Raw genomic sequence first — 10,395 nt, 5'->3', positions numbered from 1 at the left:
AGAGGATATTAAAACCATGTTCAAGGACATAGTTGATGCCATGAGGGAAGAGTTTGGAACGTGCCTTAAGGAGATCAAGTATCTGTCGGAAAGGGTGGAAGCTGTGGAGAAGAAGGTTGGTATCACCACAAAACGGAAATGGATATCAGCTCAAAACACTACCCCTCCGCCTAACAAGAGATTGACTAGACAAAGTCTTAAGAATAAGAACTGAAAAGTTGCATTTGCTTTGTTTCTTGTATGTCAGAACATGTGTGCTTTGTTTATAGTGTATGAAATGAATCTTTGGACAAAGTCATTGGTTATTATTGTTTGAAATGGATCTTTGATTATTATTGTATAAACCCATCTTGTATATTGCAGAGTGAAAGTGTTAATGGAACGAACGCGGGAAGGAAGAGCTTGCCGGAGGATAAAGGTCCAGATGTTCCCGCAGATACTAGTTCCTCGAAAGATAAAGCTCCAGAACCGAGCCTTGTTCTATTAGACAAAAATCAATCCACTGTTTCGGATTTACAGAAGGAGGATGCTAGATATCTGGAAAAGAGGGATGCTGCTTTGGCATTATGCCGTGCAAAGAGTAATCGAACAAGAAAACTTGCTGCCTCACAGCAATCTCCTTATACGACAAACAGTACGGCCAAAGTGATCATTCCAAACAATGAGATGACTTCCTTAGCACACAGAGTCTTCTCCAACCACCCAGAACCTCAAACGAAAGTAACCCACCAAGAATAGTATGCTTGAATGGCTCTATAAACCATAAAAAAAATTTGAATCAAAAGCTTGAGTTTTTTGGATGAATATGGAGGCAAAGTTAAAGAGATGTTGTTTTTAGTTCATAACAAGAGAGAAAGAGAGAGTGTAAATCGATTTTAGGTGCATTAAGAGCTTCAAATTGGTTGTTCATGGTGGTTGGGGTATTGATGACAATGACAATCTTGTAATTACTTGAAGATGATGAGGGTGAGAGAGTAAAAATGTTATTTTCGGAAAAAAAATAATAAATTTGATGGCATTTTCGTGTATTATATGAACTTGTGGGGTGAATAGGACAAAAAAAAATCCAAGAAAAGCATGAGTTAGTTTTAGGTTTGACTTTGAGTTTTGAGTCAATCTTGCAAAAAGCCCTATAAAAAATATGGATGTGAAACATTTTTTTTTCATTTTGCCTCATTTTTTTATCAATCCATACTTGTATTAATCTTAAACATGTTTAAATTTCATCAGAGAAAAAGAAAGATACAAAGAAGTGAAGAACTATTGAGAACCAAACAAACAATAACAACGATAATATAAGGGATAAAATGACGATATAGGTTATAAAAATCCCCATATGAAATCATATCATAACAACATCATAAGCTTCTTGAGAGATCGCATCTAGTGTAACCCATAGGACCATACACACTGCACCATACGCAGAGAAAAGCGTCAGATGGGAGGAAGATCCTTGCAATACCAACGATGCTTGTTCATTCAATTCATTCCATCTAAGAGAAAATATCAGGAAAAGAGACTGATTTAAACGAGGGACAAGCGGGAAATCATAACCCGCCACATCCATATTCATCGGGCTAAAGATGACAATGAGTTTCTCTTCTACCTGCCACAAAGAAGAGAGATATAAGACAACAACACCAACAGCCGGAATAGAATCCGTAAAAAGAACTGCATACTGCAGGAGATCACACCAAAGCGATATAAATACTATTAAAGGTCGCAAAAGTATAATCAAATGAACTAAGCCCATTGGTACATCACCAGCTAAAGTCATGAACCTCAACTCTAACTTCGCCTACACAAATAGCTGCCTAAACCATTATACAATAGCACAATAGGTGGAAAATAAAGAGATAGATGAACATGAAGGACCTTATGAGGAGGAATAGCATGGAGATCGAAACAAAAACTGATTGAAGGCCAGTCGACACACCCAAATAGAAACCTATATACCACATGAGATGTAAGCCCTTAGGTGAATAAAGTGTCAATAGCAGACACATGGAGACCACCACCACCATCATTCTTTGTCGCCATCCTCGATGGAGGCTTCAGAGTTGAGATCTGGGTAAAAGTTTGAAGAGATGGTCTGGAGAAAGTGTCGAAGAAACAGAGAAGAGCTATGAAAAATACGATGTCTAGAAGGTCTGGAGGGCAGCCGGGAGAAGGAGCTTCAATATGAGGGCTACACAGAGCCAGATCTGGAAGTTCAGAAGGGCAGATGTCAGAAGAAAACTAACGTGAAGGATTACACGGCGACGAGAATAATCCTAAAGCGCGAAAGAGGAGAAGCACATCAGGACCATGGAGGTGGAACAAGACAACTTTAGAAGAGAGAGAATTGAACGGCGAATCTGGAATAAAGGAGATTTATCCTAACCGCTGCTCCTCGGGAAGCAGGCTGAGAGAGTTTCCTAGGGCGAACTCAGATGTCCTTTTGTATACTTTCCTCTTTTTTATTTATTTATTAAGTTACCATAGATAACAAATATGTCACATGTCTATTGTATAAACTCTATTATCTATTAATTAATATCTATCTATACTAATAAAGGAGGCTTTGCACCCTTCCTCTTGCGCCACATCAGCATGGAAAGAGGGGCAATTGCCGACACGTGTCGCCTAACCAGGCCCTCGCGTTTTTTTCCTTCCGTTCCGTCTGACTTTTAGTGTTATAGATAGCTGGGCTTTAATTTAATGAAATTGGTTTGGCCCGTACATTTGGCCCATTAGAGAATCAAAGTTGCTTAGGGTTGATCGTCGACTTCTTCTTCCAGAAGCGACCTCACTGAATTCACGAAACCTAACCGTCGATCCGAACTCTATAACGCCTCCCGATCCATAAATCCTTTCTCTACTCTGAGTTTTCCTCAATTAATCCACTCCGCCCATGTTAATCGAACAAAATACGTCTTTGTTTTCCATCTTAACTGGTTCGAGCTTCCCCTATAAATGTCTCTCATTTCTTTGATGTTGAGTACAACGCAAATGACTTCACAAACGATTTCCAACATCAATTATTTCCATAACAAGCAATTCCGATGGTGCCTACGTACACGCTACTTGCCGACCTGAGAGCCGGGCGATGCTCTAACGCCGCAGAGGTCCGTCTGCTGAGGTCTGTCTATAAATTTGTTTCATCTTGTCTTCAGGTGTTTGTTTTTACAGAATATTGATGTTTTTATTTTTTTCTTTAACAGCACCGTGTACTTATGCAAATGATTTACAATCAATTTAATGAATAAGTTCCAAGGGATTTTTTCTTTCGTCCACAGCACCGTGTGGAAGGTGTTGTTTGGGAAGGTCAGTGGAATGGTTATTTACATATTGAATTAGTTGTTAAGATTTTTTTCTGTGGACATGAGTGTTTCTTGATCCGGATTCGCCAACATGACATAGGTTGCTGATTCACTTTAAAAAGGAACATAACATGAAGATGAGTACATGATCAGTGAAAAGGAGCTTCTCGTCAACAGGTTTAGATTCCTCCATCCTTTCCATAAACACATGCTGCTGTTGCTGCTGCCTGCTATTTCACACATGATGAACTCACTAAGGTGTGGAAAACGATGGTAATCCCATTTTAAGAATTTCGTTGACGGTATACTAGCTTGGAGCCCATTGCATGCAATGGCTGCAAGACAAGTTTTACCTTAGATCCTTTGATGTTGGTATTAATTAATCATCCACTTGTGATTCTGGATGTTGACGTTGTTCTCCTCTCTCCTCTTTCAGGTCTACTCTATCCGTGAAGCTGCAGCAAACAACCTAAAGCGCTTTGCAGAAGAGTTTGGTCCTGAGTGGGCAATGCAACACTTGGTTCCAGAAGTTTGATCTTATTATCATCGGTATTCTTTGGGCTGCATAGATAATGTTCCATCTATTGACCTTTTTTTTTGTTCTTCCATTGTAAACAGGTATTGGACATGATCACAAATCCGCACTATCTACATATGATGATGGTTCTATGAGCAATATCTCTCATGGCTCCTGTAATGGGATCTGAAATTACATGCTCTAATTTTCTTCCTGTGGTGCTGAGGCATCAAAAGACAGGTGATAACAATAGAGATGACTTTGGCTAACTTCTTCAAGAAAACATCTTAGTTTTGACGTGTTGTGCATATCTTTGCAGAGTTCCAAACGTCAAACTCAATGTTGCAAAACTTCTGCAATCCCTCATCCCCATAGTTGACCATTCAGTAAGATGAGAGATTAAACATATAACACAATTGCATCGAATATATAATGCAGGTTGTTGAGCTTTGTTTGTATCAAAAAAATTGTAGGTGGTGGAGAAAACAATACGTCAGCGTTTGGTGGACCTGAACGAAGATCCTGATGTTGATGTTCGCTATTTTGCAAACCAAGCTCTTCGTTCCATTGACGATGCTGCAGTTACACAATCCTAAATATCTTTTTCAAATGTGTTACTGATATATAATCTTTAATCCTTTGTGTTCTTTGCTATTATCTGGTTTGTGTAAAACGCCATTTTCGATTGCTGGCTATGAACTGCATTTATATTTTAGTGATATATAATCTTTTTAATCCTATTATTTGTGTTGTTGCCTGCTATTTCATTGGTTTGTTAATAATGTAAACAACTATGAAAATAACAACTAAAGGTAATAATCACTAGACGAGGGTCCTACGTTGTTCAGAAATGTCAAACATTTTGCTTCACTCAAATATAAATTTACTTTATATTGGGTTAACGTGTATATATTCTGAGTAAGTTTTTTTCTAGAATTTCACTAATTACTTGTGTGATGGAGATCAAGAAATATATTCAAAATAATAAATACCGTATTCAGGGTTTACAGAAATATCAATTTAATTTTAGCCAGATTAAAATTTGATCGTAATTGCCACGTAGCATAATAACAATAAGCATGCAAGAAAAGAAAAAGAATTAAAAAAAAGCAATCACTTGCCCAAGTCGGGTTTTTTAATAAAAAAAATATATTTAATAAAAAAAAATACAATCCATTCATCTATTGATTCATGAACAACAAAAAACTATAGAGAGATTCCCGTCATTATTAATACTAGTGGTTTAGCCCCGTGCACAGTAGCGGTCCTGAGTACAAGCCATAGAAGCATGTGCTTCCGGCCATTTTAACAATATCTATTATTTCGGCCTTAAAATTCCAAAATCTCCGGTAGCCAAGTTGGAGCTACGTCTTTATCTTCTCTTAATGATCTTTTTATTACTAAATAAGAGGCCCAATTTTTTATTTTTTGCTTCCAGCCTTTAAATATTTCGGTCCGGGCCTGTCCGCGCAAGCGCGGGACTGGGTACGTTGTCGATGCATTGTGTTGTTTTGTGCATGTAATTGTATTGTTTTTTTTTTTTTGATAAAAGTTAATTTTGTTTTGTTATTTAAATACTTTGAAATACGTTGTTTTACTACAAAAAAAGAAATACAAAACATATAGATAACAAACTGGAGATACAATATATAAAAATTCTAATACTTTCCGAAATATTACTATAGTCGATTAAATGAAAATTACAAAATCCTAATTATATGCTACGCTTAACTCTGAATTTTAGCAACTCGTTCAAACTTTAAAATTATATAAGTTCACATAACGATGGTACTTTACACCATAAGAATCCTTTACCGCAATCAAATAATGGTTCAGTTATTAATATAGTTCAACATCGTATTTAAAAGCTACTTAAAAACACTATTAATAAAAAAGAACAGTCAATTCAACAAAAACTATTTACTCGACGTAAGTGGTCTTTAAAACAAACTGATACAACAAGAAAAAAATCCCAACATATATATGACATAGCTACGACCCGTAAACCTCATAGTTTACTAGATATCAACTTTATCTTCACCGATCTTGAAGGAACTAATAGACCTCCAACTGTGGAAGAAGAAAGTGATACGTGCACTAGTGCACTGTATGCTTCGAGAATTACAATTATGAAAACAACATATGCTATATTCCTTGTGGCCATAGTTTCTATGCATTGATCAATGACTTCGTAGAAATATAAGTTGTCCCATATGTAGAAATAGCTATCTATGATATCCTGATCACTTCGATTTAGTATGAGGTTTCCTATGTTTTGATTCCCATTGATATCTTTTTTTGACTTTTGCTAATAATTTTGGAAAATAATTGTTTTCCATAGTTCTAAAATATATTGTTTTTCACAGCGTCATACACACATATTAAAATAGATCAAATGCGTCATTTATATACTACTACCACTAACCTCTATCAAATAGATCAAACAAACCTTCTTCAACTTATTAATAAATTAAACAAAAACACACGTCTTGGAGGTATTGCAAAAAGAAATTCTAGCGAGATTACCCTTGAAAACCATCTGCAGATTCAAATCAGTCTGCAAGAAATGGAAATCAACAATAGAATCTGTGTATTTCCGCCGTCTCTTTTTATCTCTGAACCGAAACTCCTCCTCCTCTTCTTCATCATCGTGGTCGCTCGTGTATGGACAAGACGAACTCATAGTTTTCCATGGACGCAAAACATGGGATGATCTTCCCAAGTCTCCAGCTCCACTCATCCCACCGTCTTTCAAACGCAATCATAACGGCGATTGCGACTATTGGGACTCTTCCGGTGGATTGGTTTTGATCACAGACGGATCTGATAAAGCTTCCTGCTACGTGGGTAGTCCAGTTTTACAGCAATGGATCAAAATCCCTCCACCTCCCTCTGATCCCAAAGGTGATTCTACCGTGTTCGGTTTAGTCACTCGTTTGGACGAGGACGGTGTCGTTTTGAGCTTTAAATTGATTAGGATTGCTTCTTACCAAGCAACAAATTATTATCTCTCGAGTGACTTGAGTGTGTTACTCTATTCCTCCGAGACAGGGGTTTGGACTTTTAAAGTGATTCACTCTCCTATTCAAATCGGCAACATGTATAATATCAACCTCAACGGTACAATCTACTTTGGTTGTCTCTGTGTGCCTGGAGTACTCTTAGCTCATGATTTCTATTCTGAATCCGATCAATTCCGGGTTGTGCAGTTACCGGACTATCCGGATCACAACAAGGACTACAAACGAACCTTGACTACCTCTGGAGGCTTTGTCATGTATCTCAGAACATTAGCGAAAAAGGAAGAAACTGCTTTGAAGATCTGGAGGTTGATGAACAATGATGACTACTCTTGGGAACTTTTGTGGGAAGTCCGCTTTCCAACTACCGGTAACTATGCACCCATGGCGATGCATCCATTTGATGTCGCTACTGTCTATCTATGGAGTCAACGGGATCATCATTTGGTATCTTGTAACTTGCGGAAACAAGACTACACAGTCCTGGGGGATGCAGCTAACGATTGTTTCATTGACCAGTCTGTTTGTAAGAAGAGTGTGGATGAGCTATGGCGTCCAAGATCATCATCAGACGAAGACGAAGACTTGAACTTTCAGGTTTGTATCTGGTTGTTCCAATTCGTGATCCCGCGGTGGATGGAAGAATCAGTGCCTCGTCCTCCCCATGCTGAGATGATAGATACAACTTCGCTGCTTTCTCACGCTACTGCAACACATGAGAGAATGATGAGGGAACATGAGACAATGATGAGGGAACGTGCGGCAATAATGGGGGATGAAAGCAATGACGAGTACTTTTGGATGGGGTGATATCAGTATGTTTCTTTGTGTGACAATATTGTTCTATAATGTTTCGAATTATACTTTCTTTGATTTGTTTTTTTCAGAATTCTATAGAACACTTTCAATTATTTTAATCCTAAGAACTAGTTTTGGACAAAGGTGTTCAATAGCCACAACAATAGTAGTATCATCAATCTATTATTGTCGGTAATATTATTTAAGAAGTATTTGAAGTCAAAAACATGTTTTGGTTATTAGGACATTTTTATCGCGGTATTTAAGGGGTCTTAAGGTAATTGTTGTTTAAAAATAAATGAAAAACACACAATTAAGGTAGAACCGTGTCTTAATTTGGGTAAGCAAGAGGCGTATCTACGTGAACACGTGTAGTTGTTTGACAGGAAAGATGAGCGGTGTCTTCCTTCGTCGTCGTTTCACTCTTCTCTCTCTCGCGAAAGTTATCTCCATACGACGAAAATGATGACTCTCTCTCTCTCCGCGGTTCCTTGACGAAACGGTTCCGTCTATCTCCATGGCTGTCGTCTACGAAAGAAAATGGTGTTTCTGTCCCTCGCCGTGGGGCTCCTCGACGGCGACGGTCCTCTATCTCTCTGTCTCTCTCCGCGAATCGAAAGGTAAAGGTATTCTTGTGGTCTTCAATCATGCACGTCTTTGATTAAGCTTCTTCTTGTTTTGATCGAATGTTTGATATGTTTTAGTCGGTTAGATTCTGTCTCTCGGTGGCTCTCTACGGCGGCGACAGAGCTCTCTGCGGTGGGTCGCTTCGAATCAAAAGGTAAACCTTATGTTTCATGTTCTTGAATCAAGCATGTCTTAGATTGTGGTTCTTCTGTTAGGAGATTGATTTTAGAGTTTTGTTCGATACTGTCTCTGGATTGATTTGTTTGTTGTGTTCGATCAATTGTGATTTGTTTGGTTCTAGTTAATTAATTTTGATTTGGTTTCTGGCTGTTGATTCAGTTTTTTGTTTCTGTCTTTGTGTTGTGGGATGGATGGATCAAATACGGTTTGATTTCTTCTGTGGAAAGAGACACGAGGAAGGTACATCGAACAAAGGACTCCAATTAAAATACAGGTTAGTGTTACCATTTCATCTGGTCTGAACTGAAAAAAGTTGATGAATTGAGTTAGCTTCTGTGATGAATTGAGTTAGCTTCTGTGATGAATTGGTTCTGTCTCTTGTGTGATTAATGGTTAGCTAGAAATCGATGGTCTAGCTTCTGGTCTGAAATGAAATGGTTGCTTTAGTATCAAATTATCGTCTGAAATGAAATGGTCTGTTCTCTTGTCTGAAATGAAATGGTTGCTCTTAGTGTTAGATTCTCGTCTGAAATGAAATGGTTTAGGGTAATCGATTGTCGCTTTAGTGTTGAATTGAATTTAGGGTAATTAATGATTTCTTTAGTTGTAGATTATAGTTTTTGGTTGGTACTTAATAAAAGCGATGTTCTGGTTGATGCTTTTGGAATTGAAAAAAACATTGCTTGTTGGTTGTTGTTAGATATACGTCTAGTCAGAACATGGAAAGTCCTCTTTCCAGCTTTGTTTTAAACGAATGCGTTTATGACTTGTCGTGTTGGTTGGGTGTGTTGAATGCGTTATCTCCTTTCTCCCTCTTTCTTGAATAAATTATAATCTCTGTGTTACTCTTCCAGCTACGAAAGTTGAATGCGCTTTCACTTTCCTTCTCCTCTGTCTCCTCTTTCTTCTCTTTCTCCGCTTTCTCCTCTTTCTCCTCTCTCTTTCACTTCGGAAATGGATTTCAATCCATTTCAGGACTCTTCAAACTTTGTTGAACTATTAAATAGTCAACAAAATGTTGTCTTCGGTAACGTAGCAGATACCGTTTCCCTCTCATCATCTGAAGTTCCTAAAAATGTTGGCAAGCCTCCTGCAGAGCGTAAGGAACAAAGGATCTGGACGCCAACAGATGACATAGTGCTTATCAGCTTGTGGTTAAACACGAGCAAATACTCCGTTGTTGGGAATGAGCAAAAGTCAATCGCCTTCTGGACGCGAGTTACAACATATTTCTCGGCTAGTCCTAAGCTTGCGGGCTGTGAAAGACGAGAGGGATCTCACTGCAAGCAACGTTGGCACAAGCTAAATGATCTAGTTTGCAAGTTTTATGGGGCATATGAAGCAGCTACCAGAGAGAAAAGCAGTGGTATGAACGAGAATGATGTTCTAAAATTATCCCACGAAATCTTCTTCTCCAACCATAAAAGAGTTTCACACTTTATGGTTGACGTGCTAAAACTGAAAGCAGCTCCAAAAGGAGAAAGTGTGGGGATGGTTCACGTTCTGCAAGCTCGCAAGTAAATGAAAACAATGCTTCTGTAGATGATGACGGAAAAATCGTCCCCTAGGTGTTAAGGCAGCAAAGGCCCGTGGAAAGAGGCCGCTGGTTGAGGGGAAGGATCTGTCTGATTTCCAGTCTATGTGGATGCTCAAGAAGGAGGATTTGGGAATGAAGGAAAGTGATGTGCCGTGGGGTAGCGCACCGGGCAAAACAGACATGCATGGCTTGATCATGGAAAGCAGTAAAGATATATGATCATTGTTTGACTCATATCTTCCAAACCACGAGGCTTATACGCATAAAATCACTTGGAGAATGTTCTCAACTCAATTACGGAGCTCCTTGAAGAAGAATCAGATCAAACGGAGTTCATATGTGATAGTTATGCTATTTACAAATCAGGTGATCTTCAGTTCTCGCGAATTCAGACCACCCGAGAAGCTCGAAATG

The 10,395-nt window shown here is 38.4% G+C and overlaps 2 protein-coding genes and 1 pseudogene across 2 annotated transcripts; all 3 read left to right on the top strand.

Moving 5' to 3' along the window:
- Positions 1–3,986: 3,986 nt before the first annotated feature.
- Positions 3,987–4,415, top strand: LOC106315153 (annotated as a pseudogene).
- Positions 4,416–6,292: 1,877 nt separating this feature from the next.
- On the top strand, positions 6,293–7,750 carry LOC106315906 (F-box protein At3g26010-like; the record flags this gene model as incomplete). Its single annotated transcript, XM_013753747.1, is given in 2 exon segments — positions 6,293–6,723; positions 6,871–7,750. Coding segments are annotated over 2 exon segments (1,210 nt in total), but the record flags the coding sequence as incomplete, so codon positions are not given.
- Positions 7,751–9,398: 1,648 nt separating this feature from the next.
- On the top strand, positions 9,399–9,965 carry LOC106315152 (glutathione S-transferase T3-like). The gene has a single exon (XM_013752909.1). It carries the CDS (start codon positions 9,399–9,401, stop codon positions 9,963–9,965), a length of 567 nt encoding a protein of 188 aa, XP_013608363.1.
- The last annotated feature ends 430 nt before the right edge of the window (positions 9,966–10,395 follow it).

This window comes from Brassica oleracea, chromosome C9 (assembly GCF_000695525.1).
Source record: "Brassica oleracea var. oleracea cultivar TO1000 chromosome C9, BOL, whole genome shotgun sequence".
Taxonomy (NCBI): Eukaryota; Viridiplantae; Streptophyta; class Magnoliopsida; order Brassicales; family Brassicaceae; genus Brassica; species Brassica oleracea.
This window is presented reverse-complemented; position numbering and strand designations above follow the sequence as displayed.